This window comes from Branchiostoma floridae, chromosome 12, assembly GCF_000003815.2.
Source record: "Branchiostoma floridae strain S238N-H82 chromosome 12, Bfl_VNyyK, whole genome shotgun sequence".
Taxonomy (NCBI): domain Eukaryota; kingdom Metazoa; phylum Chordata; class Leptocardii; order Amphioxiformes; family Branchiostomatidae; genus Branchiostoma; species Branchiostoma floridae.
Genome location: NC_049990.1, coordinates 19115284 through 19132190, shown reverse-complemented (window position 1 = coordinate 19132190; position 16907 = coordinate 19115284). Strand labels below are relative to the sequence as shown.

General features: G+C 38.6%; 3 protein-coding genes across 3 annotated transcripts in view; all 3 read right to left on the bottom strand.

The window, feature by feature from the left end:
* The window catches only part of LOC118427127 (glycine receptor subunit alphaZ1-like), a 9430-nt gene extending 4126 nt beyond the window's left edge, over positions 1 to 5304 (bottom strand). Inside the window, exons 1-6 of the mRNA XM_035836764.1 lie at positions 5198 to 5304; positions 4486 to 4606; positions 3696 to 3778; positions 2871 to 3002; positions 1681 to 1759; positions 902 to 1036 (exon numbers count right to left, since the gene is read on the bottom strand). Of these exons, the coding sequence (XP_035692657.1) occupies positions 902 to 1036; positions 1681 to 1759; positions 2871 to 3002; positions 3696 to 3778; positions 4486 to 4529 (473 nt within the window). The 5' untranslated portion in view covers positions 4530 to 4606; positions 5198 to 5304. The remainder of the gene's footprint in view (positions 1 to 901; positions 1037 to 1680; positions 1760 to 2870; positions 3003 to 3695; positions 3779 to 4485; positions 4607 to 5197) is intronic.
* Positions 5166 to 12516, bottom strand: LOC118427126 (glycine receptor subunit alphaZ1-like). Its single transcript, XM_035836763.1, has 7 exons — positions 12359 to 12516; positions 11857 to 11934; positions 7189 to 7256; positions 7003 to 7051; positions 5973 to 6061; positions 5720 to 5787; positions 5166 to 5297 (listed from the first exon to the last, which is right to left on the bottom strand). The coding sequence occupies exons 2-7, from the start codon at positions 11907 to 11909 to the stop codon at positions 5166 to 5168; spliced, it is 459 nt and encodes a 152-aa protein (XP_035692656.1). The 5' UTR covers positions 11910 to 11934; positions 12359 to 12516.
* The window catches only part of LOC118427125 (GPI mannosyltransferase 4-like), a 9204-nt gene continuing 4788 nt past the window's right edge, over positions 12492 to 16907 (bottom strand). The window contains exon 4 of the mRNA XM_035836761.1: positions 12492 to 12553. Within this exon, the coding sequence (XP_035692654.1) occupies positions 12492 to 12553 (62 nt within the window). The remainder of the gene's footprint in view (positions 12554 to 16907) is intronic.

Here is a 16907-nt window from a genome sequence, read left to right as displayed (position 1 = left end):
GTGTAATGACCGCGAGGGCGCCTAGTGTTATATTACTTAGCATATCTTTCATAATTATATATGCATAAATTATGCTAATTTGATGACGTCATCAGCCCAAAATCCAAGATGGCGGACCGTATGTCCAGATCAAGAATAATTAGCTAATTATCCCTTAAAATTTGTAACCACCTGGTATTTTTTCATCAAAAACCATCTAAATGAATGAATCTAGTCTATTTCCATTGCCCTTTGTGGTTATTTGCTGCAAAAAAAGTATTTTCAAAAATTCGAGGTGGTCGATATAATATGGCGGAGCCCAACTCGTATCTTAGATGTGCATGACGTCATTTTATGACGTCATTTTGACGTCATTGATGTTGCTATTGGCAACGCAAGTCGTAATAAACATTATTATTCTGTTATCTGCACTTGTTGTTACATTTTTGTAGCATATCTTGAAGTTTTCTGAGAATACCCTTTTTTCATGGGTCCGGCCCATATAATCAAATTGATGACGTCATAATTACGTCATCTTACGTCAGCGTAACGTCAAACGTCAAATACACGTCAGATATTATGTCGACATTATGTCCTGAAAATTTAGTGGCCCTATGGCCCGTCGTTTTAGAGTTATTGGACTTCAAAGTGGAGGGCCTCAAAAGCCCCCCCCCCCCCCCCGGTCCAGGGATGACCAAAAAAGCCCGGTCTGATTAGGGTTAAAACATCTTGAAACATTGTTGATGGGCTAAAAAAATCACAAAATTTACATTGTTTTGACAACGTCTACATTTCTTGAATAAGAAAAATAAGAAAGGATGAATGCCATTTTACCCTTAGGAAGCCAGTTGAAACATAGTATACCTAAAACCTGTGTCTAAGCGATACGGTTCATAATTTGCATATCCTTAATATGGTTTACCTGGGCATGGTGCTTCTGTTGATGGCTGTAAAGGTGGTAGATGTCAGCACGGTGGTGATGCCGAGCGCCACACGAGCAGGTGCGATCTCAGGACTGATCCAAAACGTCAGCCACGACAGGATCACGATCAGAATACTATCAAAACACCAAACAAACAACCTTAATCAACAAACTAATAACCAAGTGAAATACAAAAGGTACAAACTTCATTCGAGTTCTGACCATTGAAGAAGCCACACAGAACGATAAACTAGTCTGGTGGTGGGCTTGGAGAACGTTCTGACAGAAGGCTTCAGCGTCTTTTCTGAATATGTGATGTAACGCTAGTTCACATTATCAGCTGGGTAACCTAAATCCCTTGTTTTGAAAGCTGTCTATTTGCAGATATCACGTCCACGGGCGGTGGTTTTAAACATATTAAATTTTCAAAATATTGTGGTTAATTTCAAAATATTTCAATATCCATCGACTTGATAAACCTAGATACCCTGTTCTTTAAAAACAACGAATATGGGGTACCCCACGGATAAAAGTGAACTAGCGTTAAGTGTGTACGGTTGGCTTGAGGTTATCCGCAGACGACTATTTGCCTACACAAGGTACAAACTATCACTTATCAGAATAGCGCCATTCCATAGGTAGTATACGTATGTCAACCTGCAATACTTTAGGAGGTTGGACACAGCCTTATCTATGGGAAAGCAATTCACGAGACAAATAGCTAAGATATAAATGCATAAAATGTTAATCATCGCAATACATATTATGAGAATAATAACCTTGGTATATATGTCTGTATGATGTAGTAGCCCATCCTGCGGACCATTCTGAACCGCCCTTCCAGGCAAGAAAATGTGCCTGCAGAAGAATGTTTCATCGTAGAACATGGCAGCAGTTTTGGTAAGTTAAAACACAGCTGGCCGATATGTAGTTTCCTTTCAAATAAATTCGTTGCATGTAATGTACATGCATAATTTCATGTACTTGCATGCGTGATAAAGGAATAGTAGAATATGCTACACGATTACATTGAATTGTCTTGATCAAGTGACATGCATTTGGTACAATGTTTTGTAACTGTAGAGGAGAAAAGCGTTACGATCTCATACTAAAACAATTGAGCCTGGCATTCCTTCATTGACATTGTAGATCCATAGGTGTCGACATGAATATAATGAGTTTGGAAAGGAGAGATGAAGGTATGAATCAAGCGCAATTCAAGCAACAAGGCATGACCAAACGGACAAAATGCCATATGTCAATACGTGTGCACTTTATATCCATTATGCCCAAGCTATTCTTCATTCAGAGTTCCTGTGCAGTTCGGTGTCCTTTGTTCCGGCAGCCTCTTACAATAGAAAGATATTTCAAAGACCCCTGGCTGATTTCCAGCTATGCAAATTCCCATGCAGCTGTAATCCTGGAGTAATAAATTTGCACTGATAGCAGTCCTGGTCATCGAATGTTGTATTATTTGCAATCGTTCTGAATGTATTATTTTTCAGCTGGCTCCGTGGTCTTGTTACAAATGCATTACTACGGATAACTGTGAATAAATGATAGCCTATTGCAATTGCTATGCTTTGCCATTTACGTGAGACATTCACTGGCAATCGCTACATCACTAGTGGTACTAGAGAGGCTGTAAATGTTTTGTAACGATTTTGTGTGTAAAAAGGTTAGAATGTTTGAGACACATCAAGAAAGTCACTACAAGGCACCACAAGCTATTGCTTAGGAGTGCTATCTACGGTTAAGTATGTTCGAGGAACATCAAGAAAGTCACTACACTACATTCTGTCGCTAATAAAGAGTGCTATATGTAACTACGGTTAATAATGTTCGAGACACATCAAGAAAGTCACTACACTAAAAATACACTACAATATATCACTAAAGGATGCTAACTACAGAACACAAATCTCTAGTACATGTTTGAGACTGTTTAATCATATTAGAACTGTCCTACCTATCTCTCTGGTAGCATCACACCTCTTAGAATCCACACCGAGGATCCGGAACTCCGGGAGGCTGATAGCCTCATTCAGAATCAACGGCACTTCACTCCATTTGAGATCGATATCCATGGTAGTGTGACTGACTACAGCAGGTGAATGGAGCAACACAAAATGACGTGGGATGATAGGAGAATAAAGAATGGTTTAGTTTGAGAAACATGATATCTACCTATTCGACGAACCGCATCGCATCTTTCTGGCGTGGTGCTCAAGACCTTGTACTCAGGCAGTTGTATGTCGTCAGCCAGTATGATAGGCGGGTCCGCCCACTCTAGAACTATGTCTCTTGTGCTGTGGCTAACTGCAAGGCAAGCAAAATGCAACAAAGGGGCAGTCAAAGCTATAAAAAGCACTTTCACAATCTTTTTCGACACGTGCGTATCTCTATACTCTTTGACAAACATAGCTGCATGTATTGCAATGCAGAATCGCTAAACAACAGTTACAACTTTTCAACAAGCATATTAGAGGCATTGGTAAGATGCGAGTTTTGGAAACATGCTTCGACAACCGCCAACCTTCCTATTGCAAATAAGACTGAGGCAATCAATGGCATAAGCATTACACAAAGTGCAAGCTTAAGTTTACTTTTGTTTTCTCACTTTAAGTATATATCAAACAAACCGGTACCCGAACAGCTATCAATGAAACCATCATCATCAACACTTAATCATTATCCCAACCATATGAATCAGTACGAATGCAACAAAATTCATAAAACACAACATACTGAAACTCAATCAACAATCATTGCTATTTAGTCATGCCATACATACAGCTTTCTATCTTAATAGAGCACTCCTGGCTGTCCATCGGGTAGAGTTGGAAGTTCATCGGACACGCAAGTAGTGCAGTCTTCCTGCATGTGGACACAGATGACGTCAGTGGTCACAACAATCATGTTCTTGTACTTCTAAATTTATTTTATCAATTGTACAGTTTACCTGCTTGCAAATACGAAAGGAAATAAAAACCAAAACAATGGATGCAAACGAATCAGGTGATTTCATATATTAGTTGATGACCCCTATTTGACTTAATGTCCACTTTGTTATATTTATTGTATACCATTCAGTATCATTATTATCATCATTGTACTTTCATACATGTATTTTTTGCAATTAGCCCTCGGGCATGAGTTTGCAATAAAGATTATACGTATATTTACCCAAGTAATAACTAAATCTAAAATTAGAATTAAGAAACAAGGAAACACTTTAAACAAATCAGGAGTAAGTGGTTGGCTTATCTATGAGGTTGTTTTTTATTATGAACATCTACAGTGAACATCATCTTCAGGACGCTGATTAAAAGATCGATCCAATGGCACCTTGTTGCCACCAAGCACTGTAGGAGCATCATATATAGCATCATCTAGCTTTAAGCCAACATTGCAGCTAGGTATGTAACGTACGTAACCACCTACTCCCAGACCACAGACCCGCGAAGATGGTGCGTTACGCCCTAGTGTGGTTATAACGGCTATATGCATGCACTTAGATACATTAATTATTCAAATACCGTAAAGGTAAATAGAGGGTAAGAGCATACGTAAGTTTTACGTACTTCGTACTAAACAGTACATCGCCATTTGGGTGGATTCTCATCATCCTGCTAGATCCGGTTGATGAGGCGAACCCTGCAGCCTTCTCGTTCACGAAGAACACGTCGGGTAGCCAAACATCGTCTGTAAAAATAACGATAATAAGCAAATACTATTTTAAATGTTTTATCCCAATACTGTTTTAAGCCGTGTGGCTGCAATGTCATTGTCAGTTTGTTGACTTTCGAAATAAACCAGTCATATACATATATGATAAAGATAGACCATGTTGATTTGAATAAATTTATGACATCCGCACCAGTACCAGTTTTCATTTGTTTCCAAGAAAGGTGTTTTCCACCATACTGTAAATCGTACAAAGCAGCAGTAAAATGAGCATACATATGCCGTAACTTGAAACAAAATCGTAAAACGGTACTATTATAATGTCATAGAGTACCAAAGGCATTTCCAAAGACAAAGGAGACGTGAATGAACAGACCTGCTGTTCGGTATACCGATCCATCCTCTGTGTGTTATGCATTTGTTCAACCTTCCCAACGACAGTGAAATCAGCTCGTTCGCATCAGTTTGGAGTTCCGAGCAGAGGATGCCATCCATATGATCAAATCAACATGGCCGTACCAGTTATTAAATAGCCCATGGAAGAAATACAGAATATTTACATGTACGTTACTTTTCTTCATAAAGAGTTGTTGTAGCATGAGTACCTACCAATTACGGTGTCGTATAGAGTGAGGTTACCGTCGAAGCCAGTGTAAACGAAGCGAGGATCGTTCCATTGTTGTCGCAGGAACACCGTCACGACATAATCCTATGGAAAACAATAGGGGATTGGTGTGATTGTGAAAGTAAAAAAGTCTCTGTCTGTCTCTGTCTGTCTCTGTCTGTCTCTGTCTGTCTCTGTCTGTCTGTCTGTCTGTCTGTCTGTCTGTATGTCTCTCTCTCTCTCTCTCTCTCTCTAATGGGTAATGGACGAAAAGGTGCTACCTGAAATGCCTACCGTTTCTAATATCTATCCTGTGGCATGGCTTGAGTAACTTTCATCATGCGACCTTCATGGGCAGACCTATCATTCGCATAGGCATTCAGGCATTCATACTGAATGCCACTGTATCTCAGATTAAAGATTGTGATAGCCTTTTATAATAGTAAATGAGTGTGTTCCGAAATGTAGCTCATTCTATCATATGTTGTCAGATCAAACACAAATAAAGTGCTTAAACAACCACTTACCATGGAGGATTCTGATACAGATCCCATAGTGAGGATATACAGCTGAAAGGTCACTGTAACGGGACCGCCTATCGGACAGAGAATGAAACACATCAACAGGTCATTGTACTCATTCAGTGTATCATTGACATATGAGCTACGTGTATGATTCTCAGTAGGCATCGCAAAATTGTCCTAATCCCCATACTACTACAGTATTTTAGAGAACCATGGTTCGTCTATTTACACAGGCTAATTGCAAAGAAGAAAATACCTCTGAAATCAGGTCTCAGTCTTTGGTCATATTTGTCCAACATCTCCAGTACCACTTCCATAGAAGCAGGGGTTGTTCCCAAGTCGTCGCTGGAAAGAAAGAGAGGACAAATACCTTTAACATGTTTTTAGGTTTAGTTTTTTTATAAATATATGTTTTTAGTTCTCTATTATATCTAATAAAGAAAATTAATATTCTATCTAATTACCTAGAAAGTAGATTCCCTCATTTTAGACACATGAGTAGCACTGACAAGTCTATATTCCTCATGCTTTTTGACAAACCGACCATAGCTAAACCCATACAGTCCTACATTTGTACCATTAGCAAGAAGCGAGAAGAAGCCGAACTTTTGTATTAGACAAAATTTGTGATACTTTTATATGTATATATGTTTTGACATGTTTTGACCTGTACTTAGCTCAGTTGAGCAAAACTGTACAATAAAGGTCTTCATTCAGGGTCAAGTTTAGTGTCTGCCATGAAGGACAGATCATACTGGAAAACTTGTGCTTTGGACTGTGCCTCACCGGTGTAAAGCCGGATGAATTATGTATGTATGTATGTATTCAGTCATTATAGGCACGTTACTTTTGTATGATAGGTAGGTTTTTGATATATTTCTTGATACGACATATACTATGGCCAGCTTCATACGACATAATCAACATATTAGCAATTGAAATACGTTTATTTCCAGTGGTCTTTGTTTGCATGCCAGATATTGATAGCTATAAGAAAGAGCACTCATCAGACTTGTACCATTGGGAGCATGCCTAAATAATGTGTTAGATGTATGTGTCAGCACCGAATGCATCACTCGAGTGCGTCTACATATCTACCATACCTCTTCACCAGACGAGGTCACCCGATGAAGAATCCATAAGGCCAATAACTACTATTTAGGTCAAAGAGCTCACTTACATGGCATGCGTACATGTAACCGTTCCAACAATGTTCACATGGCGTAGATTTACATTGTATGAGTAATGAAAGTAGTCTCCAAGCTCTCATTCCATCATCATCATACCTTGTAGTTGCTGATTCGAACGTCGAAGTAGTTGCATTGTCGGAGCCGTCTGGAACAAGATAGGGGAACAGTTACAGCAATGGCAAGATAGATATCACGACCTGCTCTATGAAATTTTAGAGTGAATAATAAACAATTATAAGATTTCGCAGAACTATGGCGTATTTTCTTATGAAAAGAACGTACCATCTGAAAGTTGTCTTGAATAACGCAAGGAAGCCGGTTCATCGTCATCTTCCCCAGCAACGGACAATCTGCAATAACATAGAAAAATTATTTTAAAAATGCTTACACTAAATATCACACTGATTAGACAAACGTATCATGAGGTCATTGCAGATTCACGGAATACTTCACAATTTCAAGTTCGAAAAGCTGAAGCATTAATGATAAAGTTAGTGTGTTTTGTGGCAAATAGTAATAAAACATAAAGAGATAGTACTTTAAACACCACTCAAAAGCGACCGACCAAATTACAAATTCCCATTATGTATGACTTAGTGTTTTTGATGTAAAAACCATCGGCAATAGTGTACCTGGATGGCTTTTTTGTTGGCCATAGAGATTTAGCTTTAGAAATCGACAATATACCAAATACACATTGATGTACACTACTGGGATCAAGCTGCCAACCTATACTCATTTCATGGGTAATTGCTTCACAGAAGTTGCCATTATTGTCCGTCAAGTAGGATTCCATTGTCATTTTTATGGCATGCTATCACACGGTGGCTAGATAAGGTACCATCCCAACTTCAACTTTGGACAAGGAAGTTAGGTTTGCTATACATCAAAGTTAACTTTGAGACTTCTTCTTTGTTTTCTGTTCTCTGGTCGCTGTACACGTCTAGTGACCCAGTATTTATGACTCTCCAAATAATGAGGTGGAATTTTGGGACCCGATACCCATTATTTTAAATCACCCACTTTATGGACGATAACCTTTGTGCGCTATTCTTACTCGGTCCTTCTTTCCAAGCTATCGGACATTCCTAGCTCCTTTCCCGTGGTGTGGGAGGTGCATTTTACCCTTTAAAAGAAGCCATATCTTCATCATCATCAAATGTACTTCAAACTGGACAGTATTTGTATAAGAGTACCTCGAATACCTAACTCTGCTGCATACCAACCATCTATTTATCAGTATGAAAACTTTTCTTTGAACACACATAACTGGAATTCTCTATGACAAGCAATACTCTTCCATTTTGATATAGAATCCTGTTGGCAATATTGCATAATTGATCAATGAGTGAACTCAATGTTTCCTCCAAACGTCCACAGTCTATCAAATAATCAACGGTAGTTAGACTTAAATGTATCCGAGTTACTGTCTTATGTCAACATCCTACTACATTGCCTCTATTACCAATGCTTTGAGTTATTTATAATTTTATGTAGACTGGCCATAGAGGTGAACAGCAGGACAAGATGTCACTGTATTTGGCCAGCTGTCAACAATGTCATGGGAAAATGCCAAAGTCCACGAGCTAGGCATACTTCTTCTCCTTAGCATTCATCAACGATCAACGATCGTAAAATTTGAAGATTTGTTTTGAATACAAACTCGCATTGACAAAGACAGTCATCTCAGCTGAATGATCTAGTCAACTGTACACCAGTACTCTAATTGCTCGTTATATACATATGTGAACAAAAGGGCCTTATTTCCGTCCCAATGGCCGCCAGCCCAAAGACATTGCCACGAGCCTAATATAAGACTTCGATGACAAAGAGGCTGTGCCTAGAGACAGATCGGATCGCACGGGTCAAATTCAATTTTCCACTAGGAATTATTGTCCATCGACTTGGTCAATAAGCATTATGCAACTTCAGGCTACATATAGATTTTTAGATCTCTAGATGATTATCGAGCATAAGCATCTACCTCTATTGAATACGAGAATAAAATATGAGTTGTAGCATGCATCGTCATATTTTTGTTGATGATATATATTTGAAAGAAACATTTAGTTGCATTTTGGAATTAGCAGTTTATTACATTGTTAAAAAATTTGGTTAATTCGTATAGGCAGTACAAATTTTAGTTCTCAATGTTTGTCAAATAGCAGTTACTCAAGCAACTGGATATAATTTCAGAAACGGTCAAATAGTTCAGTAGCTTCGCTATCTTTTGTAAGTGGCACTTGGTTTTCAAGGGTTCTTTAATGAATGGGAAAGTTTCCATTGGAATACCACAAAGCCTCTACCCTTAGTACCATATCAACAACGTGGACAGCCAGGCATTTTTCTTCGGTTGCCCAACGCAGTATGCCCGCCGATCTATGTAAATTCTCCTGGGAGGTATAGCCCGAGTAAGTTTAGACCGACCAAGGTCAATCGGCTCTTGATGAGCCGCCGAAGAAACTGGCTACGGCCATATGCCAGGCTAAATTAACCTGAGGTTTGAACTTCCTAAAATGAATGCTTTATATACACATCATAGCTTTTGTGTTTACCAACGGAAAAACGAACAATAAAAAAGGCTGATTTTCAGCCCCTAACCGAAGACATATGAAAGGTCATGTAACTTTTATGAATTAGTGACTGTACTATTTCAATACTCGTAAGAACATTTAGCCCTTTCATCATTGTTTAACAAACGAGTGAAATTTACATTTTTGGGATAAACATAGTATAACTACATCAAATCATTCAAAAAGACATACAGAAAATACAGACGACCACAATATAAGTAATGTAGACATTATCTAATGTCTGGGATATACTATCAAACAGGGACATTACTGCACGCAAGGGGAGACTGTCGCCGAGTTCACGGTTGCAACCTTCTGAGCCATATTTAGACGGACACGCAACACGCCACATGGGGGGCCGACTAAATAAAGACGTAGGTGATGGGACAGTTGATCTCAAGGAATCGAAGATATAAAATTCCGAAATACATATGAAAATTGCAATCCACCAGAATTGTTCAAGCAGCAAGATATAGAATACTGTACGTTCAAAAATACATAGAATACGTTCAAACGGATGTTGTTTAAAACGTCTGACCGTTTCCTCAAATCATATCCAGTTGCTTGAGTAACTGCTTTGCTTATTAGCATATCTTATTACCTGGATGTCTAATCTTAATCGACCTTTAAAAACATTATTAAGTTTGCAAAAACAATACAATAACTGGGGATTATACTAGTATATCATGTCACCAATGTGCTAATGAATGCTCTCCGTGCCAACAGTTTAGTACTAGTAGTTAGAAACAACTGACCCTACCGAGAATATCCAAGTATTATTTTATTCACAATAGTAATCAGGGTACGATGACAAGTGGTCAAATGCTTAAGGTTAAGATCACGACTGGTGCAAAATAGAATTTTGACCTTGTCCCGGGTTAGGTTTGCATGCTATGCTTTGAATTATGGCGCTGCTATGGGCAATATATCATAAAAGCTACAGAGGAGGAGTTTTCGTGCTTCACAGAAAGCGTAAAAACAATTACTGCGAGGTCTTAAAGGTGACAGCAAAGCCGTGTTTATAGATGACACGAAAAGGTCACCATCGTTATTTTCCAAGTCCAAGCTTCACGATCGATAGTGGTTTTCTCCGTAACATATTTAACATTATCTATTATAGCATACATGGGATGTCTTATCTTATTTCATTTTTATTAACTACTTTCAAAGAATAAGTCAAACCCTGCAATAGCAACTTAGATTTAAAATATTATTGTATCCGTGTATGTACATTCAATCACTTCATCTTTGCATGTTCTAATTTAGATTATTCACTTGCAATTAGAACATATACAATAACTTCATGTTAGAAGATTATCATTTGATTCTATTGCACTTACAATTAGCCCTAGGGGTATAATTAAGTAGGGTACATTATCATTATTATCATTAACCAATAAAGCTCATGGTAGTATAAAACACATCTCAGTAACCATTTCTCGTACTCTACGTCTGCAATATATTCAATTAGTTTTATAACCGATCAAACCAACAAACTCTTTTGAAGTGTTATATATAACTGGCCATCATGAGCAATACTAAATGCTCCTATTTATTTTTGCTAATATATTGTGCAATGGCACTCAACAATGGCATAATCATCGGAAATTACCAACAGGATGTGGCTACACTGTGCGCGCGTAGTGCAGAGCATTTCCGCTTTTATGTGGGACTCAATTGCAAGTATCTTGTGCTAGTCAACTACGACGTATTTATCCATGTTGCGAACAGGTTGCATTCCAGAAAGCGCACAGTGTCACAGTCAGAATTCTGCGTCCATGACTCCCACATGCCATGCAGTTCTCGTGGCAATTGCCATATTGCCACGTCAAACTCTAACCTATCAGCTGTTAATTGTGTTATAGCTGTTCTACGTTGCTTGCCAGAAATTGATTATGTGGCACTCACTTTGCCCTGGTGCCCAAGTTCAGGCCAAGTAATTAACCAGTAGCTCGTCTTGGCATGTGATAACGATCGTCCTTTCTATAACCCTTACCGCATATTCAAAGTTATACCTTATCTTCCGGTCCCTACGGATCTAGCAAAGAAGCTGTGTAAGAACTTCTTGTCTCCTCGAGAAAGGAGGGTATCTTTGGGTGCTTTGTGAGATCATTTGGCAAGGGTAAAGCCCACGGAGAGGTTCCAACAGGGGTCATCAAAAATAGAACTTGCAACACGATATCCGACCGAGAAAGGAAGTCCTGCTCCATAGCCTATAGGCTAATGCATCAGTTTTGTTTAAAATGATCGTTAATGCAAAATTGAGTTGTAAAGTAAGATACGCTTGCTGATAATATATACAGATCTTCTCACATTGCCGGCTAGATATTGAGTGAGGTACAATAATGTGGGAATGTATACATAAGGCATAACTTACCCCTTCGTGCTGAACACGACGCCAAACAAGAGTAGACCGGAGGCGAGCTGCATGTTGTTTTGGCTGCGGGTCTAACAGCTGAGAACAGGAAGGAAAAGGAGAAATTTTTCGAGGCTCTCATGTGGGTTTTGAGCACTCCTGGTAGATCGTGATGGGCTACAATTGTTTCGAATAAAAGAATAAAGGGATGAGGATAAATCATATTTGAATGTATGATAAATCGACAAATGGCAAATTCAATGCGCTTTTGTACAGATTGAATTCAACATTCAGTGCGTTTTTAATACTCTAATAGCACAATTCAGGCAAAACCATAACCCAAAATCATTGGTGCAAAGCTAAGCCAGAACATGCCAGAATGACCATTTAACTTTATTACGATCCACAAGTTACTTCAATCCATTCTGATCACCTTCACTAACAAATATGATTTTCACGATATCAAAAAAGAAACGGTATATACAGATAAAACACGACTAGCTTTCGTAACAGCATCACTTACGTGTATCTAAAGTTAACGTCACTGGTAGAGCATGCAGTCCCTTGTAGACAGCTTATATTTAGCAAATCTGTTGGCTCAACATCTTTCCAACTGATAATCTTCTGTTGACCTTGAAATCTTCCATGTTGCATCATTAGAACATGTCCTTAGGACTCCAAAACTTGGCAACAGTCCAGCCTTTACCGTGCCCTATTCCTGAAGGATGAGACCAGAAGATTCAACGCATATCAGAAATAATTGATCCAAATATACTCAATCCGTATGGTAAATCAACTGATAATTCCAACCATACTTTGTAGGCTTCTTGGAGTAGCACGTGTCAAAAGATAAGATATCACAGTTGTCTGAAGCCTAAATGCTAACTAAGGCCACAGCAAGTAAATTTTACGGATGACATATATGCAGAGTGCAAAAATAATGAGATGTAATGAAAATAAAAATGAAAAATGAAAAAAAGGTGGAAAATAATGGAAACAAGATGGGTAAAAAAAAAAGATGGCTAAATTTTCAAAATAGGCACCATAAACGTCGTAGCAAGATTTGGCATTTTTACAACTATCCAGCAAGTTTCACTTCTGCAAATATAGTCATAGCTACCTCACTAGCTATAGTGTCACTTCTACAAGTATGATTATGAGGCTACAACACAACATGTTTGCCTATTTTGGTCTATTTGACCATCCCTGAAGAGGAAAAAGATTCTTATTTCTTTTCAGAAATCAGGCGAAAATTCATGAGCGCTCTGATGTCTTCCATAAAATTTACGTGCTGTGGCCTAATTGATATGATAAATGGAACGAGATCCAGACTGAGACGTGGGCAGCCTGTCTTGACACATTAGACTATTCGGTAAACATAGAGTTGGAATAGTTCACCCCTCCCTGTGAGGACAAGGCTATATGGTTGATAAACTACCAATTTCAAGCATGCCTAATTAAAGCGCTATAAAAGGGGGCGACTGGAAGATATTACAAAGAGGTAGCGTGCGTATCTATAGTGGTTAGCGCTCTGTTTTTGGACCAAGAAGCCGTGAGTTTAGATTCGACATGAACGCTGACGGAAAGGGTTGCAGTCCTTAGAACTTGACGCTAATCCGTACGTGGTTCACTGTTCATTGTGCTTGTCTAAAAGAGCTAGAGGAATTTCTTTCCCCAATAGAATAAATCTGCAAATACTGTGCATAGCGTCTGTCTTCTCTGTCACGACTAGTTGAAGAATAGCTCTTCAGCGAGCTAAAACTGGATCGATATGACTTTCGTTTTCTTTCACTTGCAAAGAGAGTACAATCTTGAAGTATCAAACTAACGGTAATTATGTTATGTTTTAATGTATAAATGACAGAGTCTGAAAAAACTGTGATAATTTACGTCAAATGAATAAAAATAGGTGCAGTACTTTCTTGGTGACTTTGCTCAGTGCAAGGCAATTGACCACTTTACTACTAGTATATTCACAACCCCCTTTAGAGCCGCACCCATCCCACCCAGCATTAAATGGTACATGTTAAATAACTAGCGTGGTTTCGGCGTGGCTAGAATGCGGCGAGCTTCATCATAAATGGTATAGTTAGCAGTGGTATCTTAGCTATGCTTATCTATATACCATTTGGAGTTTGGAGTTGAACTTCATAATTGGAACATATCCATAACAAACCAAATATCATATACACAAGGTAGATTTTTTACATGACGTTACATTGGAAAGTGTAGAGAAAGTATCTCTCGAAATAAATGTAGGAATGCAGCATTAAAGTGCTAAGAAGGCGGCAACTCCATGACTATCCGTTAAGTAACTCACTAAGCGGTATAACACTGTAATAAATAATATCCGTTTACGGTTACGATGTCTCTATAGCTCATGAAGCTGAAAAACAAAACATGAGAGCAGCCTATGTCATCGCAAAAACAGCAATACCTAGACTAAGAGGAAAAATCACAGGTCCTTCTCATTGACATTTGCTTTAGTTTCTTTTTCTTATTTCTGTCAAGCGTTATTTGAATTTCTTCGCGGGCAGTTATTTCAAAACCACGCCCTACTTATGCAGTCAATGTTGCTAAATACTGAATGTGCTGCACTGCTAGCGCTTCTACTAATAGTATAACCATCATTACAATCTCTAAGCACATTTATCGGTTGCAAGGTAGTACAGTATATCCAAAAGGCCAACCAGGCCTGTTGGATACTGGTTGACTTTGGATGCTACATCCTAGCAGCAAAATCTGTTAACGGACATTCAATGGAGGGGGATGGAGTACACGCCCAAACCAAGTTAACATAGACTCTCATTACACACTCTCATAGACTCTCTTTACTTTAGAAAATATGGACGTTTTATAGAAGCGGATCTTATGGGCAAAATGCCTCTTATCCAATGATATTGATATGATATGATATGATATGATATGATATGATATGATATGATATGATATGATATATGTACCTTGCCACCGATATATCTGCTTGGAAATTATCATCATTACGATATTACCACCAATAAGGGTAACAAACTTACGATTCAGGCTGCCCGAAGATGGAAACAACAGTTACAGCACATCACCAAACCCGCTGGAAGTGTCGCACGGCAAACGCACTACTTCTGAGGTAGTAGCACTAAGCGGCGCGTGGACCACCCTCTGTGTACGTAACGGTATGTCATGCCGACTGGCCAAGGCTTAATGTCTGATATGGGAGCAGGTGCGGCAATGGCCTAGAAATTATAGGCCCGTGTTAATCAAGTAGACCCCGACAGTAATAAATAACAATAAAACTTTGGACAGGTATTCTTTTTGAACTGAGTCTGCTTTTCTTCTGACATGTTCGAGGATACCGGATTTTTTTGCGTATAATTCAGTTACTTTCTTTACATGTATTCTTTTTCCATTTGAGCATAGATTTGTAGATTATTTCAGGCAATTTTTCTACAATCTGTGTGCTAGATCAATAACTGTAACAGAATGCATTGTCTTACTTCCGAGATATGACTTTTATGAGGTTCTTTTGCCCAACACAGGGTGTATAGTAATGGGACAATAGCAGTCTACGGTGCAATGTATGTTACATTGCCACGAAAACGCAAATGTACACACGCATTACGTAGAACCTACGGAAGCTCACACATACACACAAAGTAAGATGTATAGTAATGGGACAAAAACGCAAATGGGACGAAAACGCAAATGGGACGAAAACGCAAATGTACACACGCATTACGTAGAACCTACGGAAGCTCACACATACACACAAAGTAAGACCAGGCTTACCAATCTCATTCTCGGCGAGGCAGGCAGCTTTAAGTAACTTAAAACTGCTGACGAACGAAAGCAAGCACGGCGGTCGCTGGGCAATTATAAGTAATCTATGTGGAGCCCATGGGAAATGGAACGATTCGGTTCCTATTACGGCGTATGCCATTTCTCATTAAAGAAACCAGCAAAATCGAAGTATCGTAGGTCGGAAGGACCATCACATGGGTGGAAAACTAGATACATGTACCCGATTCCTTCAAAATCAAGTAATGAATCATTTTGCCTTCAAAGGGGTCCTAAACTCCAGAAGGGCTGTTATTTTCCAATAGATTATGTATCAATGAATTCATAATCAGCCGACTTTTCGCAGAATTTTACTTGTGGTGAAATACGCAACGTGTGTTTGTACAACAATGACACTCACTAAACCCATGCAGACCCTACCAATGTATTTCCTATACGTATAGGCACTTCCATCATTATGCATATTTTTGGCATAAATGAAAATAAAAGAACGTCAATTGTTCACAAAATGTCAACGCATAACAAAACGAGTTTTTAACATTACCCCACAGATTGGTTTTGTAGGTAAACTTTTGTCAAGCCCTTGTCAGACAGATTGTATTCAGCCATAGGCTGACATTACTTGATTTAATTAAAGAGTACTTGCAATGGGTTTAATAGAATACTGAATTGCTGTTGTATAGTCTGATATTCCGTCGAATGAATTGTTTATTGTAATGATTTGTATTTGTATGTACTAGTGACAGCCGTCACCAGCTCCGCTGCCTTGCTGTCACGTGTCATGCATTGTAGCATTCCAAATAAATGAAATGAAATGAAATGAAATGAATCATTTTGATGCATTTTTGACTAGTGGGTATTCTATCATACAATGTGAAATAGTATACATTTTCTTAGTTTCTAAAATTTATATCTTAACGTTATATTACTTACACCTTACATCTACAAATTGATATCTATCGGAACATAACACTCTTCTGGAGTTTAGGACTCCTTTAAGTTCCAAGCTGTGTTCCAAATGCAAATGGCCGATCTGAGTTGGGACTTAATTTTTCTACTTGATGTCGGTCAACTCTTAGAAGATTTCTGTTCTGTGTCTTGTCATCAATTTCCAATGTTCCCCTGGCAAAAATCTATTCCATCAAAAGAACTTCTATACTTAAGGGACAGTGAACCTTAATTACATCGATATATCTGTCCACAAGGCCCGCGCATTAACGACAAATTCAGACAAAAGGCCAAAGGTCTATTACTCTATTGTTTGCTTGAGGTCCTAACCG

Coding starts and splice junctions, on each gene's coding strand:
- LOC118427126 (XM_035836763.1), bottom strand. CDS start 11,909: ATGCAGCTCGCCTCCGGTCTACTCTTGTTTGGCGTCGTGTTCAGCACG. Junction 6,062..7,002: donor TTCGAATCAGCAACTACAAG/GTATGATGATGA, acceptor CTTTCTTTCCAG/CGACGACTTGGGAACAACCC. Junction 5,788..5,972: donor ACTGAGACCTGATTTCAGAG/GTATTTTCTTCT, acceptor TCTGTCCGATAG/GCGGTCCCGTTACAGTGACC.